The sequence below is a fragment of the Chinchilla lanigera genome, unplaced genomic scaffold (assembly GCF_000276665.1).
Source record: "Chinchilla lanigera isolate Chin_1 unplaced genomic scaffold, ChiLan1.0 scaffold00064, whole genome shotgun sequence".
NCBI classification, from domain to species: domain Eukaryota; kingdom Metazoa; phylum Chordata; class Mammalia; order Rodentia; family Chinchillidae; genus Chinchilla; species Chinchilla lanigera.
Window position 1 is genome coordinate 10,180,730 of NW_004955465.1, and position 23,616 is coordinate 10,204,345.

Here is a 23,616-nt window from a genome sequence, read left to right on the forward strand (position 1 = left end):
GATATAAGGCAAGTCCAGCACTCCCTTCTGTCTCATCATGGGATAACACCAAGAAGGACCTCTCTCGACACCAGCCCCTCAGCCTTGAACTTCTCAGCCTCCACAGCCAAGAGCCGAACACGCTTCTGCTCATTAGAAATTACCCAGTCTGTAGTGTTCTGTAAGTAGGGTCCTCAGCCCCTTCCAGCTTAAACAAGCTACAGAAGACGGAGCACCACTCCTTCAGCACCCCATAAAAATTATGAGATTTCTGGCTCTTAGGGGAAATGATAGGGAGTAGGGCATGGCCAAGTTGGCTGGGGAAGTAAGTGGAACCTATTAATTATAAGATCCCAGGGCAGCACCAAGTAATTCCCAGGACCATATATAGGACTTCTCGTGGGCTGCCACAAGACGTGGCTGACATATTAAGGACATGAGAAGCCCGCTGTCATGACCCCATGGTAGACCACTCTGTATCTTCTAGACCAGGGTGTACTTTTAGTTTTGCTCTTTTTTGCCTTTCCTCTTTTGTTTGGCCCAAGTTTGCCCTGCAGAGCCAGTTTCTCCCTCACCCCTTCACCCCTCACTTTTCAAGTAAACTTTTGGTACTGCTTGTGGCTTATCTTGGTCCATTCTTTGAGGGGAGAAGGACCTGGGATTCGTGTATTGGTGAGACTTTGTGTTTTATTTTTAAAGAGAATAAAAAATGAGAAAAAAATTTAAAACAATACAGAATTTCAAAACAAGATGATAGGAAATCAACAATGGTTGTTATATTGCATATTGTTATCTTCAAGGTAGTTGTTCAGATTACCAGATACAAGCACATAAAATTGGTCAAAAAAATTAAGCATTAACTGTTCCTTTCAATAAACCAATAGAAATTAGTAGTACCATTATCTTAGCTAATATATATATATATATATATATATATATATATATATATATATATATAACTTTTCCTCCCTTCTTTCTTTTCTCTTTTCCCTAACAGTTTGTTTCCCTTTCACAATACCTATTGTATCTTTCAGGTTTTATGTATTCTTTCAGTTTCTTACACAAGTGAGACAATATGATGTTTACACATGTGAACCTGATTTATTTAACTTCTATCTCCAGTTGCTTCCATTTACATATAAACCCTCAAGTTTATCTTTCTTTATAGCTGAGTAATACTCCAGTGTATAAAAATACCACATCTTTTTTACCCATTTCTCAGTTGATGGGCATTTGGGTTGTTCCCAAGATTTAGCTATGACAAATTGTGCTGCTACAAACATGGGTGAACATATATCACTGTGGTATGATGTTTTCAATACTTCTGGGAAAATACCCAGAAGCGGAATAGCTGGGTTGAATGGGACCTCTAATCTTAGTTTTTTGAGGAATCTCCACTCTGATTTCCACAGTGGTTTCACCAGTCTACACTCCCACCAACAGTGGAGAAGGGTCCCTGTTTATCCACAGCCTCGCCAACCATTTGTTATTGGTTGATTTCTAGATGATAGCCATTCTTTCTGGGTTGAGATGGAATCTCAGTGTTGTTTTAATATGCATTTCTTAAATGACCAATGATGTTGAACATTTTTTCATATATTTATTTGCCATTTGTATTTATTCATCTGAGAGGTGTGTATTCATCTCAGATGCCAGTGTTTTGATTGGGTCTTTGAGTTTTGGGGGCCTGATCTTTTTAATTCTTTATATATTCTAGATAGAAGTCCTTTGTCCGAGGGACAGTTGGCTAAAATTTTTTCCCAATTTGTGGGTTTTCTTTTTACTCTGTTGGTGATTGCTTTTGAGGTGCAAGCTTTTCAATAAGATGAGATCCCAGTGTTGACTCTTTGGAGTATTTCCCACGCAGTTTAATTTTTGTTCATGAACTCTCAGCCTAACCCTGTCTTCAAGATTTCTACCTACTTTCTCCTCCAGTAGATTTAGTGTTTCTGTTTTAATATTTAGATCGTTGATCCATTTTGACTTTAGTTTAGTGCATGGTGATAGACTTTGGTCTAGTTTTAGTCTTTGGCATGTGGAGAGCCAGTTTTTCCAGCATCATTTATTGAAGAGGCTATCTTTCTTCCAATGAACATGGTCAGCCCCTTTGTGAAAGATAAGGGGGCTGGATGTTTGTAGTTGTGTCTGCATCTTCTAATCTGTTCCATTGATCCTCAGGTCTTTTTGCCACTACCATCCTGATTTTATCACAGTAGCTTTGTAGTATAATTTCAAGTCAGGGATTGTGATGCCTCCTGCTTTGACTTTGTTGCTCAGAAGTGCTTTTGCTATTCTAGGTCTCTTCTGGTTCCAGATGAATTTTAGGAATGTTTTCTCCAGATCTGTGAGGTATACTAATGGTATTTTGATTGGGACTGCATTGAATCTGTATTAACAGTTCTGGGAGTATGGCCATTTTCACAATGTTGTTTCTTCCTATCCACAAGCAAGAAACATCTTTCCATTTTCTGAAATTCTCTTTGATCTCTTTTTTTGGAATAATGTAATTTTCACTAAATAGATCTTTTATTTCCTTTGTTAGATTGATTCCTAAGTATTTCATTTTTTTGGATGCTATTGTGAAAGGTGTGGTTTCCCTAATTTTTGTGTGTTTGTTGTTTGTGTACAGGAATGCTATGGATTTCTGAGTGCTGACTTCATATCCTGCTATGCTACTGAATTTGGTTATTAAATCTAGCGGTCTTTTGGTGGAATTTTCGGCCTTTTATATGTAGAGTATCATGTCATTTGCAAATAATAATAATTTCACTTCTTCCTTTCCTGTCCTTATGCCCTTTACTTCTCTCTTGTCTAATTGCTCTGGCTAATGTTTCCAAAACTATATTGAATAGGAGTGGTGACAGTGGACATCCTTGTCTTGTTCCTGATTTTTTTTTCCCACAGTTTCACCATGCTCTGTCTGGATATTGGATTTATCTGCCCTGGTTGAGACTACTGATGGAGCAAGTATCTGAGAACTAGTGCCTACTATGAATTCTGAGAAATTGTCAGCTCTTCTCTTTGAAATACAGCACCCACCAATTTTCTCAGTCTAGAAATGCAGTTAAAACCAGATTACATCATTTTATCCATTCTCTATGCCTCTTAACATGGCTTTCCCCTTTATTTGTTTATTTGTTCAAATCTTTTTCAGTTCACTAATTCTCTCTCATCTGTGTCTAATATTTAACCTAGTCACAGTTTTTAGTTCCAATTTGTATGTATTTCCATTCTGGAAGTTCTGTTTAGTTTGCAAATTTGTCCTGCCATTTTTGAAGTCTTTGAACATTTTAAACATGGGTATATTCAGTTCATACACAGCTATTTTGTTATACTGCTTCTAATGCCAATATTTGAAGCCCATGGGTGATTAAATCTAATGTTCGGTAGCTTTATTTATTCAGTCATGCTGTCTTATTTGGTAACACTGGAGGGCTTATATTAAGTTGATCTTAAGCAGATGGAATCCTCACAGCCATGGAATGTTTCCCTCCACAAAGACTTTGTGTTTATTTTTTCCTATACCACAGGTTGCTATCACTTGGAGTCACTTCATTTCTATAGATTTTAAGTGTGGGTGAAATAAAGCCCAATCAAAGATTCCATGGTACAGGAGTTATTTTTTTTCATCCAGAGCTGAGAAGGAAATAGTTTACCTGTCTGTCTCCTTTGAAGAGCTGGTGTCTTTTTCCACCTACTTTTTCATAAAGGCAGAGCCTCTCTACACAGCAGCCCAGTTCAATTACCCATGTCACACACACCCAGAGTCTGGTCTCACTCCATTTTTTCAGGTTAGTTATCAGCATTAGATCCTGCTATGGCTTGAATCTAGCTGTTCTGCTCCCCGCTGGCTGGGCCTCATAGGCCTCATAGGTAGTTGGATCTAGGGTATGTGAATATGGGTTAGGGGTGTGGTAACTAAATTAGTCCACGGATTGGCTTAGCGTATTTCTGGGTGTGGGTAATGGGAAGGCCCACCCTGGGTGTGGGTGGCACTAACCAATAGGTGGGTGGCACTATCCCAACAAAGATGAGAAAAAGGGGAAAGGAAGGCTTGCTACTTCTGCTCTGCCATGCTAGGGACTGTTTCTCTTCTGAGATTCCCCTCTGCCATGCCACCCTGCCTTGGAGCCAGCAACTAAGGCCTGAAATCCCTACAAACCCTCAGCCAAAATAAACCATTTGTCCTTTAACTTGTGGGTGTCAGTATTCTGTCCCAGCAACAAAAAAAGTAACTAAGTTCTGGAGGCAGCCTGTGATTTCACACCTGTTATTATTCTACTATCAGCACCTATTTTTGTTGTTGTTGGGTGGAAAGTTTGGGAGCGGCTTAGAGGTTTCCCTTCGTTTCTTCTAATCTCAGTGATGCATTTAAAGGTATGTTTGTTGGTGATTCATCTGGCATTTAGAAGTTTTGCTGCTGCAAAGCTTTTCGAAATACCTTGTTTGCCACAGAGCAAGAAATGAACGTGTCAGTAGCACTTTAACCTACTGGCAAAGGAATCTCTGACCCGTAAAACACGCAGTCCTTGTTGGGACAGGACAGCTCAGATTTTACAGCTCTTACTATGAATTCACCAGAGTCCCTGAGGGTTACTTCCTAAAAATGGCCGTGTTCACTGCTGCTCCAGTTGCCCATACTGTGCACCTCAGCCCCAGTGGTCCACAGCACAAGCTCTGGAAAAGGTCACCCTGGTTGCCCTCAGCTCTCCCATCTGTAGTGGTGGGACACTGGACAAGCTACTGCAATTCAGTGATTCTGTTTCCCCATCTGTAAAATGGGGATAGTAAAAATCTTCTTACACACTGCCAGTTTATGCTGGGAGAAATCACTACCAAACTTCCATCTTTGAAGGTAATAGGAAATAGGAAAATAGATCTTTTGCATGGAAGAGGACTGAGAGCAGGGCCAGGGAGGAGATGGAAAAGGAATTAAGATGTGTTATGCACATAAACCGAGTCCTTATGAGGCATGTAATCATTGTGTGCTGCCTGTGCTAATAAAAAAAAAAAATTCCCATCACTGATTCAAGACCTCAAATGATAAAGGACCTGATCCTGGTAAATTTTATTTTCAGCTCATTTTTCAAAAAACAAGCAGCTGGAAGCACTGCACGTAGCACATTGTTATGGTTCAAGTCTAGCTGTCCCCTCAAAGCTTCATGTACTTTTAGATGGGGCTTCTTTGGAGGTAGCCATATCTAGAGTTTGTGATTGATTTATGGTTCAGTGCTGGGATTAAGGATGGGTGAATGCTAGATCAGTCCACTGATCAAGTGGCACTGCCCTAATCCCAGAGCCAAGAGATACCAGCAGTGTTCCAACCTCACTTCTGCCTTGTGAAGGGCAGGGCTTTCTAAAGTATGGCATTTCTGCAGTGCCTCAGCACATCCAGGATGAATGTCCAAGCACTTAAAGAACTTATATGGAGAAAAGATGCTTGAAAAACCAGAAGGATGGGCTGGGGATATAGCTCAGTTGCATAAGCACCTGCCTGGCAGGCACAAGGTCCTGAGTTCGACTCCTGGTACCAAAAAAAAAGAAAAACCGAAAAGGGGGTAAATTTTGAAGCAAATATTTCTGAAATAAACTCAAGAAGGGGATCCCAAAAAAGAGGCCCCCAGAAGACAGTTCCATAGTAGGGCCTTAAAACAAAGAGATGTTGTGGAGACATTACTGAGAATATTCAGGCAAACAGCCTGAAGATGACACCAAAATTAGAGAAAAACGGTCCCGAGCAAGAGTGGGAAGAGAACATCTCTGAGACTGTGCTCGGGAAGACTTGGAAGCGAGTTCTGAAGACTCGGAAGAAAGAAAAGATGTGTTTGGACACGTATTCGATGGCCGTCACATGGAAAAGCGTAGGAAGGAAACGCAGGTGAAGACAGGCTGAGGAGGAGCAGGGAAAAGATGCAGAAGACATGGCGCAAAGTGGTGTGACGATGACGATTCCAACAGGAAGCCGTGTGAGAGGCTGGGCTCTGTGGTGGTGCTGGGATGTTAAGGGACAAGGTCCCCTGGGCGCAGCTGGCAGCTGTGTCCTCAGTGCGGTGACAAGGAGGGGGAGGACAACGATGGCGGGTCACGATGATGGTGGTGGTGACGTCTGATCCCTAAACTCCCACTCAGGGAGGAGCCTCCACGGACACACACCTGTGCTTCAGGGAACTGACTGTCCCGTTCCAGGACCATGCGCACAGTCACAGGAGGCCACCAGGCTAAGGCATTAAAATTTTAATTGTAACTGGTACCAAATGGTACCAGCTAAACACATGATAAGTAGCTGTTCAATCAAAGCTTCACAATCATAATGCAAGTATAAAGAAAAAAACAAGACAGAAGAAATAAGTACAAACAGCACTAAAACATTAGCTGTGAATGGATTAAACTGTACTACAAAAGAACAGAAACTCTCAAGATGAGCGGTGAAATAAAACCAGCGAAACAAAAAAGAACAAATCCAGCTCCATGTCCAGAGAACTCTCTAGAAATCAAAACCACCACGAAGACTGAGCATTGTGAGACGGATATTAGACAAATGCTAAAGAAATGAAAACTTGGCTGAACACTGATTGGCCAACAGAATTCCACAAAACAAGCTAGTGTATTGGATGATTAAGTGACCCGGCGAGACTCATTGTGCACAGCACAAGCTGGTTCTGCTTTTCTCTGCGGGAACTTATTTTGCGACAGCGTCTTCTGCGGCGCATGCGTGGGTCTCAGTGCCGCGCTCAGGCACCGGGGTCACTGCCCGAAGTACCACGGGGGCGAGCACTGGATGGGCTCTTCCTGCCACAGGCTCTTCAGCCGCTGCGCCCACGAGGCCACCATTGCTTTCCTGTCCTCCTCGGATGAGTACTCAGGAGCAAAACTGATCTGGGGGGCGAGGACTTTAAATCCACAGAAGTGCAGCGTGCCGTGCTAAAGCCACAAAGAAGAGACAGCACCGGTCAGAGGCCACGCCCGGTAGGCACTGGTAGATTAAGTGACTCAAGGGGGGCGTGAGGGAAGCACATTTTCAGGAAATCCTAAAACAACTTCAATGCTACAATGTAACAGAAAACAGAGGGCTTCCCCGGAACTGGGGCTGTGGGGTTTCATTAATGAGGGGAAGGACTCAGGTAGCTGCAATGTACAATCGGAGGTTACCCCTGGTTCTACCACTGGACATTACAGTTTTGACTGACGAGGCAAATTATGGCTCATCCACACTCTGAACTCATCCCCGGGGAAGGTTACTCCAGCCATAGTGTGCCACTAGGGGAGTCTGGTCAAAGTATTTAGCAAACGAAAACAACAACGAATTTGGAGCAGTGTTTGTGGTACGCCACTTTTACAACACAACTACAAACCTCACAGAAAAGTATGTATCTAGGAACATATATGGGCTAGGTTAGGGTTTATACCTGGATGTCCCCCAAAGCGCATAGGCGGGCTTTCGGGAGATGACCAGACAGGGCTGTGACACTGGTGTGTGTACAGCTGACTGTGATGTTGGGAGAGGAAGCCTGGTGGGAGGAGGTGGGTCGCTGGGGGCGTGGCCCGGAAAGGTGTGTCTCCTCTGTTAATCTCTCTCCCATTCCTGTTGCCCTGCCAGGAGCTGTCTCTCCCCTGCCCCGACCGACTCCCATGCCACCCTGCCCGGGAGCCAGCTGACTACGAACTGGAACCTCTACAAACAGTGAGACAAAATAAACCTCTACTTTAAGTTTTAGACTTTGGTTATTGTGTCCCAGGGAGAAGAAAGTAACTAAGACAGGATATGAGAAAATAAACCATTTTAAAAAAATAAATCAAATTATTCAATTGCTAGGGGGTGGGTTAAGAGGGCTGACTTGTTATTCCTATTTTTCATGTTGTCTCTCTTTTCCCTAATACAGTGGTACTTTGGTTCATGAATGCTTTTGTTCGTGAACAAACAGAAGCATCTGGCAAAATTTGTTTTCCTTTGCAAAGTCCATCAGGTAACGAACACAGCCCCGGCCGTCTATCCTTCATGAACACGGACACGGCCATCTTTTCCAAACTCACACAGCGAATCAAGGCACCACTGTACATATTTCTGCAAACTAAAGAAACAGGAAAGATCTTTATTGTCAAGAAAGGAAGCGAATACCACAGACCAAAGCCTGTGCAGAATGAAGCTGACCAGTTATGGCATCCTTTCCTGTGCTTCTGTGAAAACCCACACTTGCTGGGCCTGCCCCATTCCGGGCAGGTGGAGCAGAAGAAACCTGCACGCCACCTTCTGCGTGGTTTCTCCTCAAACAATGTGACTTTATTACTGGCAATCAGAAAATACTTTGGGTTAAAAAATAATCTTTGAAAATCAACAGTCTTCATAAATCCAAAAAGAAAACAGTAACAAAGGCAAGGAATGACCTTGAAAATAAACGTATACTATGTAGGTGGAGAAAAACCTTCAGGTTCTGAAAAGTACAGTGGGATTAATTTCACTAGCATACACAGTGCTGAAAATCAATGAAGAAAAAGCTCAACATCTCAACAGGTGGGTGGGCAAGGCAACCTACAGAGCTCACAGAAAAGGCACAGTGCCTTCTTTTTTGCAGTGTTGGGGCTGAGACGCACGGCTCTCCACATGCGAAGCATGATGTGGTCCAGTAGCGATACCCCACAGATGCCCGGTAGCTACAGTTTGAAAGCCAGCTCACAAGTGGGCGTATGCGTGCTCTCCTCTGACCTCCACAGGCATCCTGGCTATCAAACCTGGCCTCAGGTTGCGGGTCTTCTCAGGGTCCCTGCCCTGGAGCCTGCCCCTCATCTCCACCACAGCTTTGCACGTGGACACCCAGCCTGCCGTGACCCGCTCTGTGGCAGGTTGCCAGCGCTAGGCCCAGGGTGCACCTGGCAGCAGAGGTCCTCCAGGGGGTGCAGCATGGGAGGGTGGGGCTGGCAGGGCAGGAAGGACAGAGTCTGGAGTCCTGACAGGGGCTGTGTGCTCTCTCCACGGGGTGGGCTGGGGCCTGCACAAGCCTGGCCAGGGTGTGGGGCCCAGGGCACCCGCCTCTCACCAGGGCCCAGGGTGCTGCTGGCTTTCTGAGCGCCACGAGCCTGTGTGGATGGCTCTACACCTACACCGGGGTCATCACACACGCACACATGCATGCACAAATGCACACATACACCTAGCACCACCTTAGCGGCCAGTCAGTCCCCTCAAAGCAGCCAGGCCCTGCCCAGGTCCCGCCTGGCTTCAGGTCAAACGACAGCAAAGCCTGCAATTCTAATGCGTGTGTTCGCCAACCTGTACTGCGCCGCCACGGGAAAAGTTAAAAGGGGGAGAGAGCTACCGGATTCCGTAACGAGACGGAAAGGATGTGGCGTGCTGGCGGCTCTTCCAGCCGGTGCACGGGGGTGGGGGCCACGCCTCTCGGCCTGCTCACCTGCAGGGGCCACAGCAAGTAGCGGAAGTCTCCGTGGTCGCTGGCTTTCGTGTACATGCTGGCTATGCCTCCCGTGGTTAAGGAAAGGAGGGCTAATTTCGTCTGTGCAGGAGAAAGCAAACGCGTCAGTGCAGTAGCCAGACAAGGAAAACCTGAGCGAGGGCCCTGGGGGCGGACAAACGTTAACATCCCCGTCTTCCACTGGTGAGCGCCACATGCCAACAAGAAACGTGGCAAAACACACAGCGACGGATGAGCGAACCTAAAACTACGACCAGCCCAGACTCTAGCGGGCTGGGTGTCGGGTGGGGCGTCCTCCGCTGACCTTGGGGTGGAAGAGGTGACGGCAGCCACTAATAAACTGCAGCGTCACTCACCATCCAGGACAAGCTGCCCTGGCTGTTTCTGTTGGTTATTCTGGCTGTTTTCCCCATCTGCAGTTCTTTTTCTGAGGCTTTAGAACTCCAAAAATCATGAATTTCAGTGGGAAATGACTTCAGTAAGAGGTTCACAGCTGCGCCGCACTGCGCCTCCACCAGCTCCCGTGCAGGCTGGCAGGGGCCCCTTGTCTCGTTCCACCTCAAAGGCACGGGAAGCTCAGGGGTGGACCCAGGCAAGGCCAGGGACGGATGCTGCATCACGGGGCAGATGTCCTGCCCACTGGCGCCAGGCTGACCTCCGAATCAGCCCCCGTCTGACCCCAGCCCCGGCCCTCCTCTGCTGGGAGTGTGCTCACGTCCCCTGCTAGACAGAATGCGCCTGAGCTTGGAAACGATGCTCACCCCTGGACCCCGCACGGCAGGTGCTCAGTCAGTAGCTGCTTCAGAAGAGGAAGCAAAGTAGAACAGGAAGTTGGCAGGTCCCCCTCCTCCTGCCTCCCACTACAGCCGTCCACAGCGCCCTGCACCCACCTTCAGGAAACCAGAGTCATAGAATCCCGGGATGTCGAAGGCGAAGCCTTGGCACAGCACCCTGTCCATCCAGCCCTTCATGATGGCCGGCACACTGAACCAGTACAGCGGGAACTGGGCAGCACACAGGGAGAAACACACGCCAGGCTGCTTCACCCACCCGGCCACTGCACCCAGGCCCGCCGTCCTCCCCGTCCCAGCTGCCGGGGAGCCGAACATCTGCGTGAGCCCTCTGGTGCTCCGTGTGGACAGGGAGAGGTCGAGCTGACGCTGGGCCCAGATGGTACTACACTAGTGCTGTGTCCCCCGCTCCCAGCCCCCGATGCTGACCCCGGGCAGTCAGGGAAAGTGAAAACCAGGTCCTGGCCCGGGACAGCGGTCCTTGGGGCCCCAGCAATTGAGGGAGACAAGCTAGGGGTGGGCGGAAAGGGGCTGCCCTTGTGTCTGGGTTGACTTGTTAGCATCTGGGAGTTGATCGGGATCCATGAGATCCCTTGCTTGGAAATTCTGGATCTAGGGCATCTGGTCCCCAGGGTATGGTGAGAGCCAAGGCGCCCAAGGAGCTCCAGACATGGGTAAGTGTCCCTGAAGCCCAGAAGACACAAGTGACCAGGGCCTGTGACAGATGCCCTTTCTTTCGGGTTGGTCTTGCATTTCTGTTCAACAGCGACCCCCCAAAGCAGGTGTTAACTCAACTGCCGGGCTCAGGGCCGCACACCTGCCAAGTGCTGCTGGGGAGGGGGCTGAGTCAGCACTCCTGGGGCTTGGGATAAACACTCGGAAGGTGCTGGGCACGTGTGTGCGCGTGCACACATGCGTGTGTGAGGCAACCGGCAAGAAGATGGAAACAAAAGATTTTCCTTTTGCTGATCAGGGCACTGAAGGCTGGAGGTGCCTTGGCACAAGTGACCTTGCTAGGCGTCCCTTACAGAAGTCTGGCTCTCAAGTGGCCTGGCGCATGTGAGGACGGGGATGGGGATGGAGAGAGAACGCAAGCAGCAAGCTAACATGATCCAGACGTTCTCGGATCACTGGGCTAACAGAGAAACCTTCATTCTTCTGCATAGCAGCTCAGGGTTGTGCGCGAGTAGTCAGGGCTGTGCGACTCTCTTTACTGGCTAGCTAAAGCGTTGTGACTACCCGTGGTAATCAAGTTAGTTTAAGTGTGCAAGCGTGCTAAAAAAGTTGATACCACTTCCAGGAGTGCATAACACAACATTTCGCAGGAGTCTGTACATAGGATGCACCTGATTCCATATATTCACCGGAGGAAAAACCAACCTGAAATATCACTAGGTCAGCTTCCTGCACCTTTTTCTGTTCAGCAACGATGTCGCTGGTCAGGGCCCTCTTCTTGAAGGCTACATGGGTCTCCACCCCATAATTGAAGTTCTCAGGATTAGACAGGGGACCTGGGGGAGCAGGGGGAGAAGCGGCTCTCACTCCAAGTGAAAATCAGGCCATCCCACCACCCACCAGAACTAGGGGTGCCGGACTTCTCAGAGCCGGGGTCAGCAAGCACCAAAGGTCAGTTCTCCATACATTCATCTCTAAATTGAGCAGAACCTCGAGGCAGATACCATGAAGTTTCTTTTCCAATCTGCAAAGTGGATTCAAAAGAGTTTATGGAACAGTAACACAAAGTGTTAGAAAAATTAGGAGAAAACGGGAAACAAGAGTGACCTAGTGCTATGAGATGATGAATTATGTTCTTTGCCAACGTAAGTAAAATCCAGCGGGACTGAATCAAGGAAAAACAGGATGAAAGGAGTAAAGAGAATCAAACAAGTGGGAATTTACAGCACAGTGAAGGTGCGATTTTAAACCCCGGATCCTGCAGGAAGTGGTGATGAGCTGTCTCAGAAGGCTTTCGGAAGAAAACTGGACGCTTCTCTCACATTGTACACAAAAATCAATTTCAAAGGGACAAAGAATTTTAATCTACAAAGATAAATCTGTCAAACACTAGATGAAACTATTAAAACATCGTATAATCTTAGGGTGCAAGTAAGTATGACATAAAATTCAGAAGTCCTAGAAGAAAAGGACTGATTAAAAAATAAGTAAGTAAAATCCTGTGTGCACAAAGCTACCATAAACAAAGTCAAACCAAAATGAAAACAAAAGAGGTTATACATATTTGTAACTCCTACCCTATGCTATAGGTTAATCTGTTTAATATATGAAGACATTTTAATAAAAAAAGACCAATACCTAATAAAAAATTCAACAGATAATTTAAGCAGAGTTAATATTTTATTAAAATATTAATCTAAATAAATATGAAGGAATAGAATATAAAATATTAAGATATTAAACCTCACCTACAGTCAGACAGAGATAAATCAGAACCATACCAGCAGACCACTTTGCCAACCATCACACCAGCAATTCTCAAACAACTTGTAACGTTGTTGGTGCCTGGGAGGAGTGAGAGCTTGCAAACCTTGCTGGCAGGAGTGTGAACCGGACAGCATTTGTGGAAAGCAACTTGATACCATCTACGAAAATTAAAGATGCACATCGACTCTGACCGGCAGTTTCACTTGTAGATAAACCAGCACACACGCAAAAACCTCTCTGCCTGTGATTACTCACGGCAGCATTGTTCCTCGTGGCCAAGAATCAGAAACAACTTAGGATGACCTTTACTGGGGCTAACTAAACGTGAGGGTGCCGTTCAATGCAATACTTTTGAGAGTAGCACGAGGAAAACAATGACTATGAGACACTACTGTTTTTGTAAAAGCTGGAGAGCAAGTGGAGAAAGCCTCGTGAGTGCTGACTGGGCACCGACCCTCAGAAGCAGAGGGAGGGAACTAGCAGGGGGCGAGGGAGGGAAAGGAGGCCGGGGGCAGGGGCAGGGCGAGAGACTGATGCTGGGGACTGCTGATCTGAGGCTAGCATATCAGGTGCTCTTGCATGAGCTCTTCCAGACATTTTTAACATTAGAAAGTGAGAGGAAAAGTTTAGAAATTCAGCACGCGGGCCATGACTCACCAGTGATGTCGTCCTTGGTGGCCCTGGGCTCAAAGCCCATGGCATACAAGTCAGACACGGTGACGGTGCAGCCCTGCTGGCTCAGCTCCTCCACCGCCACGTTCTTCAGGGTCGCATTGAAGGACCTGGGCTCCTGGTGCGCATAGACGATGAGCACCTTCTTACCTGCGGCAGGAGAACAGGTTCCTTCGAGGACTGGGGATTTAGCCCATCGGCACAGTGCCGGCCTGGCAAGCACAAGGTCATGAGTTCGATCCCCAGTACCGGAAACTCCCCCCACACGACAGAAAAAAAAAAAATAAAGAAAAGGTTCCTGCGGAAGGGTCAAGCCCGGGGTCAAAACCCAGCGCAGGCACAGATGAGAAGTAAAGCTTTATGTGGATCACTGCAGTTCAAGCTTAGAAATCGTAAACTTTAAAAAGTGTGGCAATTTTAAACTAATGAACATTTTTAAAACACTTCATCATTTACATTAGCTGATAGCTCATCATTACTTGGATTTACAAATGCATGCTTAGTATCCCTATCTGCAGTGCTTGGAGCCAGAGTGTATTAGCCTTGGGATTTTTTCTGATTCTGGAATACTTGCATAGACTTTCTAGGCAGAGAATCCCTACTCTGAAAATCTGAAATGAGAAATGCTCTCAAATCTGAAATTTTGGGCTAAAAGTTTTATATTCTGGAGTATTTTAGCCACGTGCTCAAAAAGTTTTGGATCTTCGGGTTCTGAATGATCAACCTATACACACAGGGCCAAATCGCGTTTCCTAGAAACACCAGTACATACACTTAAGTCCTTCACAAGCCTGATCTCACTCGGGCAGCTTCTATGAGATGTCTGAGTCTTACTCTGAGTTGTGGTTTAGATCTCCAACAGCCCCTCAGTTTCTCAAGTGTGGGGGAGGTGACTGGATCTTGCGCACACTGCACTCGGCTGTGGATTCATTCACTTGAGTTCCGAGCTGCTCATCCCAGTTAGAGTCGGGTCCCAGGCGGCGTGGCCTGGAAGGGTCTGTCTCCCTCCACGCTCCTCCCTTCTCTCTCTGCTTCCTGACAGCCAGGGTTGAGCAGCTTTTCTTCTGCCTGCCCCTCTGCCGCCACCTTCCCCCTTGCAGCAGCCAACTATGGACTGATACTTGGGCCAAAACAAACCTCTCCTCCTGAAGTTGTGGGTGTTGGATATTTTGTCCCAGTGATGACAAAGTGACCCAGACACTCCCTATAAGATCAAAATTAAAAGCTACTGGAATTAAGCTTTTGTACCGATCTCACATGGGCAGGCGCCGGCCATGACACCTTTCATGGGGCACATTCTGCTTCCATCTCCCCAGGGGCCATCAAAACCTGGCACCTGAGCGGTGAGGCATTGACCCCTGGTCCCTTGAGGAAGGTGGACTCTGAGAGGACATCTTCTGGTGCAGAAGCTGGGCCAAGAGGATCCCAAGGGCAGGTCTCACAGGCACTGGCTGCGTCATAAACTCCAGCAGCCTTCGATGCACGGCCTCTTCCTTCAGAACAGCCTGTGCGATTGCAGACTGAACCCTTCTGGAGGGAAGCCTGCTGGTTTGCCCCCTAGAACATCATCTAACACTTAAAGGTTAAATTCTTAATTGAAAATTTTCAAGCTAAATCCACAATAGTTAAGATGTGGAACTAGCCTATGTGTCAACAAATGCAAGGAGAAAGAAAATGTGGTGCAGACACACAAGGGAGTTTTACTCAGTCACAGAGAACAAAGGTATGTCATTTACAGCACAGTGGATGAAAGTGGAGATACCACGGTAAGTGAAATAAGCCAGGCTTGGAAAAACAAGCATAGCATTCTTTTCCGGCTATGTGGAACCTAAAACAAATAAACAAAAGCTGACACGAGTATAGAAGGGATTCGATGATTGGATAAGGGAGTGAGTACGGGAGAGATACAAGGGAGGGTAAAGGGGAGACAGGTCTGCCCAAAACGTGGTACATGTCTGAACATGTTTTCCTCTAGGAACTTGAGAAAAAACACATTGGCTGGAAACAGCTTTGAAGCATGTGACTGAGTATAATGGTTGAAGTCCGTGAGCTAATTATTAGTTGTTTAACTGACTAAAACTCCAGTGTTACCAGGAAATTACTTGGGCGTTTACCTAAAGAATGGGTACAAATAAAAAAATCTACACCAGCATTTCTCAACTGGGGGCATGGTTGCTAATCAGGGACATCTCTTAATTCTGGATATATTTCTGGTTGTTAATGCCGGTGGGAGGAGTGGTTCTACTGGCATCTAGCGAGGCGAGTCCAGGTATTCTGCTAAATGTCCTACAAAACACAGGGCAGTCCTCCCCTGCAAAGATTATCTGCTCCCAACTTCGTTAGTGCCAACGTAGAAGCACCCAAATCTCTAATTACAATGTAAGATGAATCTGTATGTTCTAAAGTGAAAAGATCTCCAGGTTATATTGTTGACTGAAAAAATAAGTGACAAATTAGTGTGTGTGTACGTGTGAGAGAGAGAGTGTGTGTGTTTATGATGTGGGCACGCAAGATACAAAGGTAAAGATGGGCAGTGGGATGTAGCTCAGTGGTAGAGCACATGCTTAAGCACACATGAAGCCCTGGGTTTGACCCTCACCACTGGAAAAGAACATAAAGACATACGTGAATACCTAAGTTTTGAGGACCTACTCTGTCCCAGGGATGATTACAGGGACTGGCAGGGTGAAGACACGGTAGGCATGGCCCCCGATGTTGAGAAATGTGTATTCTGGGGTGAGTAGAAATGGACAATAAAATAAGCACATACAAAACGGTCATTCCAGATACTGCTCAACAGCATACACAAAATGGCTTTGTGTTTGGATTTCTTTTGTAACGAGGAATGTATCCCACTTCTTATTAGACATCTAACTCTCCCGGAACAAGCCATCACCTGCCATGTTGGGGAAAGATGGACTCTCTCTCCAGTTCAGTGTGGTGGCCCTGGATGTTCGGGCGAAGTTGCTCTCTTTGGTGACAGCAGCTATCTGGAAGAGAAAATAAACTCAGGAGAGGGGGAAAGGCAGAGGGGAGGTCAAGTCCTAAGCGTCCAGGCTGCACTGCGGCCCCGTGAAAGACAGGCAGACGCAGGGGACAAAAGCTTCTCCAGAGCGGCAAGGCATCCTCTGCAGATGAAGGCCTCAGAGGACAAATCATGAAAGATGGCAAAGCCAGTACTGTCCAAATTTCTTTCTGAGAGGACTTCAAACCTTCCGCACAGGCAGCGTTAGACAGCAGAACCTGGGAAATGAGCCGCAGGTGGGAAGCAGGCGCGCCTCCTCGGCCTTCCTGTCTCTCCAAGAGTCCCCCTGAGATAACACATGAGCCTGGGAGACGAAGGGCAGAGCTGAAAACCATGCTGCTGGGCAACGATGTCCCAGCTGGCGCTGGGGAAGCCAAGGAGGTGGTACCGGAGGACGGTACTAGGTGGTACCAGGGGGGCCCTTTCCTCACCTGCAACAGAATGGACTTGCTTTAGACCTGGTTTCCGGCCAGAGACCCCAAATGTTTCTCCAGGGAGGTGGCCTAGGCCAATGCAGACGTCCCATTGGACGGACTTGGTCCTGATCCCAGCTCAGGGACATGTACCCATGAGACCTGCTTGCACTCCTTTCCCTGCTCCGGGCCTCAGCCTTCTGGACCACAAGGGCACAGAAGGGCCCAGGATTAAGAGAGAGGGTACCACAGGCTGCAGCTGGCGCGTGACCTGATTCCAGGCGCTGGGGATGGAATTCCGTGTGGCTCGGCCCTTCTGCAAAAATGTCAGTTCTCTCCAGGAGGCCTTAAAGCACAAATGAGGCCCGTGTCCTCATCCCAGGGCAGCCATCTGCAGAATAACCTTGGAGGGGCCTCCAAGAAACCCACCTGCACTGTCAGAGAAAGCAGGTCAGGTTAAACTCAACCACACACACAAAAAACTCCACTGAAAGATGCACCAAGTGGGGGTTGGGGATGTGGCTCAGGGCTGGCACAGGCACTGACACAAACACAAAAACACACAAAAAAGGGCTTAGGACTCGAACAGACCCTTCTCCAAAACAGATACACAAATGGCCAATAAGCTGTGAAAAGTCGCTTAACACCAATTAGAGAAACGTCATTAGAGAAACGCAAAACAAAACTACACATAATACACCACTTGACACCCACCAGACTGGCTACTATGGAGGAAACCAGGAAATAAGTGTAGGTGGGAAGTGGCGATTGGAACCCTCCCACACCACCAATGGGGCGGTAACATAGCTCAGCTATGGAAAACAGTCAAGAGGCTCTGCAAAAAATTAAACATGAAAGCACCGCATGATGCAGCAATTCCACTTCTGTGCATTCGCTAGAATGAAAGCAGGGTCTAGAAGAACCATTGATCCGCCCATGTTCGCAGCAGTATTCTTCAAAGGCCAAAAGGTGAAAGCCACCCTCTACTGGGTACTGCCGTGGTGCGGAGGCTCCAGAAGTGGACAAAATAAAGAAGGATAGAACTTAAGAGTCTTTTGGGGAAACAGACAATTAAGAGGCAAAGAAAGCACAGACTTCCAGTTAGAGATTAAGTACCAGTGATGATGATAACAGTGCCAGCGCTGAGAAAATTAAGTACTTTAGTAGGTGAAGAGGCAGGGGTTCGCTTGCTATTTTCTTCTAGACCGGTAGTCCAGGAAGGCATCGCACAAGAAGGAAGTGAGTGGAAGTGTGGAGCCAGCCAGGCAAAGATCTGGGGGAACAGCGGTCCTGCGGGTAAAGCAGCAAGTAATGGTTGAGGTGGGAACCAGCCTGCACAGCTGGAGCGACAGCGAGAAAGACTGCGTGGCTGGACTGCGGCTAAAAAAAAAGTAGGTGGGGGATGGTCAAGCAGCTGGGTGGAGTCCAGCTGAGCTGATCTCTGAGGCCGGAGTTTATCCTAAAGTTAACAGGATGCGGCAGGACCGTGGGGGAAGCCTGATTTCACTATACAAGCTTCTCACTGTCCCTTCAGACTCGGTGAACACCGCGTCCTGAGATTCTCAGAGGTTGGGGTCAAATGCCCCGAGGCAAGCCACGCCTGGGCTCTTCGCCTCCAGGACTCCACAGCCCGCCCCTGGCTGGGCCCAGGTCACAATGCCCATCCCCATCTGGCGGCCTGGTAAGCTCGCCAGGCACCTGAATTGTGACTCTCTATACCTTGCAACTCACCTAGGGGCATAAAATAAGAAACTGGAGCCCAAGAAAGGAGGGGCTTGTCCCAGAGGTACAGAGCAGTGACCAGTGAGCCTCTGCATCTTATCCGCAGCGTCCCATTCCTAACTCTTTCTGGGAACCTGCACGTACCCAGGTCTGCAGGGAGACGCTCTGGGTGCCCATTAAACGACACACACCATAGCAAGGGTGCACTGACACTTTCGTGTATACATGATTTCTTTTGGATCAGCAACCAGAAGCTCTCGACATTTTCACTGCGTTATTCCCTCTGCCTCTTCCCCTGACTGCCCTTCCGCGCCCGGGGTTTCCCATTGCTGGGCGCTTATTCTCATTCGTTCCCCTGCATGACTTTCACTCATTCCTTCGTATGCATTTCTTTGCCTGAAATTTACAGAAATCAAAGGTTACAGAAGCTGTTACTTTCAGAGAGATTAATGGTTTCAAAAGCTGATTTCCCCCTGCTCTTTACCACGTCCTTGGAAGGGGCGCTGGGGTAGTCACACGATTGCGCCCCACGCAGGGGGCTCCCCACTGCTTTGCACGGCGCACACCCAGCATCCACCGCCCGGGGTGGAGGGTGGGGAGAGGGGACCCCTCGGGTCAGAACGCCGGCCGGTTCGCGGGTGGTGAAGCGCAGTATTTTCAAGATGCTCCAGGCCGGGTGCGAGGAACCACATCGTTCCGTCAACTTACAACCGGAACAGACTTCTGCCCCCCTTGCACTCCCGTAGCGTTCCCTCGGGTGCCAGAGGCCCCGGCTGGCACTCACCCTCCTGGCGCACGTGCGAGCACTCGGCGTCAGCCAGCACCCGTGCCAGCCGAGGGCACTCAGCACTCCGGCGTGCGACTCCGCGCACCGCGGCTGCGCTCTGGGGACCAAGGGCCTGCTCCCGCCCGAGCCACGCCTGGCCACGCCCCCGCCACGCCTGGCCACGCCCTCAGACCCGCCTCCATGCGTGCAGCCCGCCCACGCTTCTCCCTTGAGCCATTCCTGGGCAACGGAGAGGGTCCAGACCCCGCCCATGCCTCAGGGCCACGCCCCCAAGCCGCCCCAGCCTCCCCTCAGCCTCAAGCCCCGCCCCCGACCAGGGCCACGCCCCTCCCCTGTTCTCTCTCCCCGCCCCTGAGGTTCGCTCCGCCCTGCATGCTGAGGCTCCGCTCTGGGCCACGTCCGCCTCTCTGGTGCTTTGGCCGACACGGGTTGGCCACACGCCCGCCTGGTCGGCTGCGTCCTGCTGTCACATCCGTGCCACACACCTCGGTTAAAAAGTGAGAGCCCTTGGCGCTGGGGATTTAGCTCAGCGGCACAGCGCCTGCCTGTCGTGAGTTCGACTCCCGGTACCGGGGGAAAAAAAAGTGAGAGCCCAAGGTGGGTGTGGTGGCGCAAACCCGTAAGGCCAGCACGCTGGGAGGCTGCGGCAGGAGGATCACTAGTTGTAGCCCACTCTGGGCAGCTTAGCGGTTTAGCAAGATGCTGTCTCCCAAAACCAAATAAACAAGGGCGGGGAAAACAGCTCAGTGCAAAGGCCCTGGGTTCAATCCCAATGTGTGTGGGGTTAAATCCGTAGTGCATTACTTGCTCGCTCTCCGGGGCATCCCGCAGCTTGGGAACCGCGACCCTAAGGCTTAGGTTCTGCGCGATGTTTCTGGAGAGGGCGGGTTCCTGGAAGGAAGAGCAGCCTCGTGCTGGCCTGAGTCAGGCGGTGGGGTCAGGCGGTGAGGGCTCCTCGGGTGCAGGGAGCGGTCCATCCCCCACGGCTTTGCCAGGTGTCCATCGGGAACGCGGGTGAAGGGACGTGGAGCCTAAGGAAAGGCTCAGGGGCTCCCCCTGCCTATCCGTGCCGCGCGTCTGGCGCCCACCGGCTCCTGGGTCCTGCGTGGCCTCTTATACCTGCGCCACCCTGAGGCAGCGAGAGAAGCCACAGCCGGGCGGAGGGCGAGCAGCGGGCTGAGTTCTGACTCTCCAAAAGGGTGATCAGGGGTGACGGTTCTACCACAGCTCAGTAGGAGGCTGTGCTCAAAAGGAAAACAACAGCATTTCCTGCTGCTCGAGCGTTGTTGCAGTGACTGCAGACGCGATGTGGCCGCGTTGGTATCCGGAGTCTGAAGAGGGTCACGCCATCAAAATGCGGTGCCGTAGTTAGCGCCCAGCACGAGTGAGCCCCACTTTGCATTTCCTTTTTAGCTTTGAAGAACTGCAAGAATAGGATCATGTATTCTAGGCCAGGAGGCAGGTCAGCCAGTGGCGCTGTTGTGGGATGGGGGTTCTTGGGTCCCTAGCAAAGACCCGAGCAGGACCCGCAGCGTGCAAAAGGGAGCGGTACTAGGAAGGAGTCACCAGAGGAAGGGAAAGAAGTGGGGAAAAGCGCTCACCGCCTGTAGGGGCCGCTGTCATCACGGGTTCAGGGTGAGGGCAATGTTCTTCTGTTGCTCCATACTCACCCAGGAAAAGGAAAAGAGGATCTGACGTAAAGAATGCATAAATTAGTACAAGAAAGTCTCTTGTCTAAATCAAGTCTTGGCCCCAAAGTGTAGGGTTAAAGCATAGTTCTATGCCTTAATGCCATTTTTCACATAGTTCAGAACCGTTTGCCTCTGTCATTCCATATCGCGTTAAATATGACAGGAAAAGCCCCTGTTTGTATTCTAACCCATCGGACGTTGTGTATCAGTGTGAACTCCAAAGGCAAGAGGTCACGAGGGAACTGGACTACGGGACGGGTTAGAGTAAGGGAAGACCAGCAGAGCGCGATGGGGCCAGGGAGACTGTCAGAGCCGGGGGAGCGAACCACAGGCCCTCGGCAGGCTTGGCTAGGCTTAGGGTCCCCTTGGGGAGGTTTGAGTATCGCTCCAGAGGCACCCAACAGTGGCCCAAAGAATTCGTTTCCATAAGTTATGACGCTGAGGGCGAGCAGGAGCCTGCGGAGGAGGAGAGGACTTCTCAGAGTGACCGTGGCCCCGGTGGGGAGGGGCGCGTGGGAGGTGTTCTGATGAGGTGCCACTGACCGGGACAGGAAGCCAGGGAAAGGGCCACCCCAGAGAGGGAGGGAAGGAAGCATCTGTGCCTCTGTAAAGAATGTCTGTGCTGTTTGTTCTGCTATTTTAGAAAAGTTACCGTTAATGGTGTTTGCAAAGTATGCTTGTAGAGTGCTGGAGGTGCTAAGGCCCACCTCTAAGTCTGCCTCTTCTTTTTTTTTTTTTTTTTTGGTTTTTCTCCGGTACCGGGAACCGAACTCACAACCTTGCACTTGCCAGGCAGGTGCTTTTGCCGCTGAGCTAAATCCCCAGCCATAAGTCTGCCTCTTCTGATCCGGGCCTCGTAGGTCGGCCTCAGCTTGGCTGAGGTGTAGTCAGTTTTGCGTGTAAAACCCCTAGACCAGGACTTCCTGCGGCAGCCCTCAGGTCCCCTCCCGAGTCCAGTAACCTGGGAGCGTCTTGCTTTCTGCTATTGCTCTACAACGAGTGCTATTGCTCTGCCCTCTTTTCCCTGTGTCGTGTGATTCTTTCTGGGTTGAGAGGAGAACCCACCACCAGGCAGAGGATGACAGTGATCTCCGAGCCTCACAGTCAGAAAATCTTAGACATAATACATTTCAAGGAAGAAGGATGACCCTCGAAGCTTCGATCAGTAAAAGAGTTATTCTGTCAGTCATTCATTCCGAAAATGTTTACTGAGCTCTTATCAGTCACGGTTGGGGCAGAGAGGGCTCACTTGCCAGCAAAGACAGCTCCTGGTGCCCCGGTCTCCTGAAATCATGGGTTTACACTCGTGCTAGGGAGAACAGATTTGAATTAGGAATTAGTGCAAATGTTACCTGCAAAATAAATTGCCGTCACCAAGTGTGGTGGTGGTACATTCTCATAATCTCAACTATTCAGGAGGCTGAGGCAGGAGGATTGCAAGTTCGAGGCCAGCCTGGGCCTGTCTGAAAATAAAATGAATGGGACTGGGGATGTAGTTCAGTGCCTCCTGAGTTCAAGCCCAGTACTGAAAAAAAGCTATAGTCACCTTGAAATTACATGGATGTGTTATATTTATGTGTTAATATATATATAAGCCATAAGTACGGCCTGCACATATATTATACATATGTGTATATATGTATGTGTATGTATATGTGTAAGAGCTTTGTAGGTGGGAGAATTTTACTGATGTTTGGTGTTCTCCCATAGTGCAAATAGATATCACCTGTTTATTGTATGTTTTCTTTGTTTCTTCTTTTCTTTTTTCTTTTTTTTTTTATTTAAGAGTCACAGTCAATGATAACCATGCTCTGTCAACCTCATTGCCAGGAAAAGCCAAAATTATTTTGTGGGGTTTTTGGTACCAGGAATCAAACTCAGGACTTTGCAGTTGCCAGGCAAGTGCTTGTGCCGCTGAGCTGTATTCCCAGTCCACCAAAACTATTTTGGGTGCCATCAGAACGGGTCTGTGTCCCTGTTGGAATTGTACTAGCTGTTTTGGTTCATGTGCAAATCTTTTTTGACAGAGAGCAAGGTTTTATTTTTGTGAAAATAGTATGTGAGCATAGATTTTTCACATATGCACATTTTAGTGTACACAAGGCTATCGGGGGGAGAAAGGCGAAGCCTATTCAATTCTTTAACTCTGGACTGCGTGACTGTCATGAGGACACATTCTGTGTTTGTGACATTTTTTTGTAAAGTGTGCGTCACACAGTCCTGAGCAGAGCTGGAGCGGAAGGAGAGGTTTGTGCGTATAGAACGGTGCCGGATGGCGCAGTGTCCCAAGTCCAGACATCCAGTGAGCAGTTGAACACAACTTTTATTTAATGTTTAAAAAAAAAGAGTAAAAGGCTGGGGATCTAGCTCAGCAGCACAAACACCTGCCTGGCAAGTGCAAGGTCCTGAGTTCAGTTCCCAGTACCAAAAAAAAAGAGTAAAAGGAAAAGGTGAGGGAAAGAGAAGCAAGGAAGAAAGCAGTGAAAGGAGAGAAAACAAGAGGAGACCTGGCTCGGGAGCTCGGCAGGTCCTGCAGGAGCGGGAGCGGGAGCAGCAGGACAAGATCCCAACAGTGGCGGTAAGGGCACTGGCTGCTGCCTCTTACATCCTCCAGATGGCTCCTGCACGGTGCTCTGCCCACAAATCCTAGCTGCAACCCACAGGGCGCT

General features: G+C 48.8%; 1 protein-coding gene across 3 annotated transcripts; it reads right to left on the minus strand.

Annotated features, from left to right (window-relative positions):
* Positions 1 to 6,198: 6,198 nt before the first annotated feature.
* On the minus strand, positions 6,199 to 19,369 carry Nqo2 (NAD(P)H dehydrogenase, quinone 2). 3 transcript variants are annotated; one of them, XM_005398906.2, is made up of 7 exons: positions 19,254 to 19,369; positions 16,206 to 16,295; positions 13,295 to 13,459; positions 11,576 to 11,706; positions 10,295 to 10,408; positions 9,384 to 9,485; positions 6,199 to 6,900 (listed from the first exon to the last, which is right to left on the minus strand). In XM_005398906.2, exons 2-7 carry the CDS (start codon positions 16,210 to 16,212, stop codon positions 6,724 to 6,726), a joined length of 696 nt encoding a protein of 231 aa, XP_005398963.1. In that variant the 5' UTR covers positions 16,213 to 16,295; positions 19,254 to 19,369; the 3' UTR covers positions 6,199 to 6,723. The 3 variants fall into 3 exon arrangements, with proteins under 3 accessions (XP_005398963.1, XP_005398962.1, XP_013377318.1); XM_005398905.2 differs by having other exon boundaries at positions 16,206 to 16,299; positions 19,254 to 19,339; XM_013521864.1 differs by lacking the exon at positions 16,206 to 16,295.
* Between the last annotated feature and the right edge of the window lie 4,247 nt (positions 19,370 to 23,616).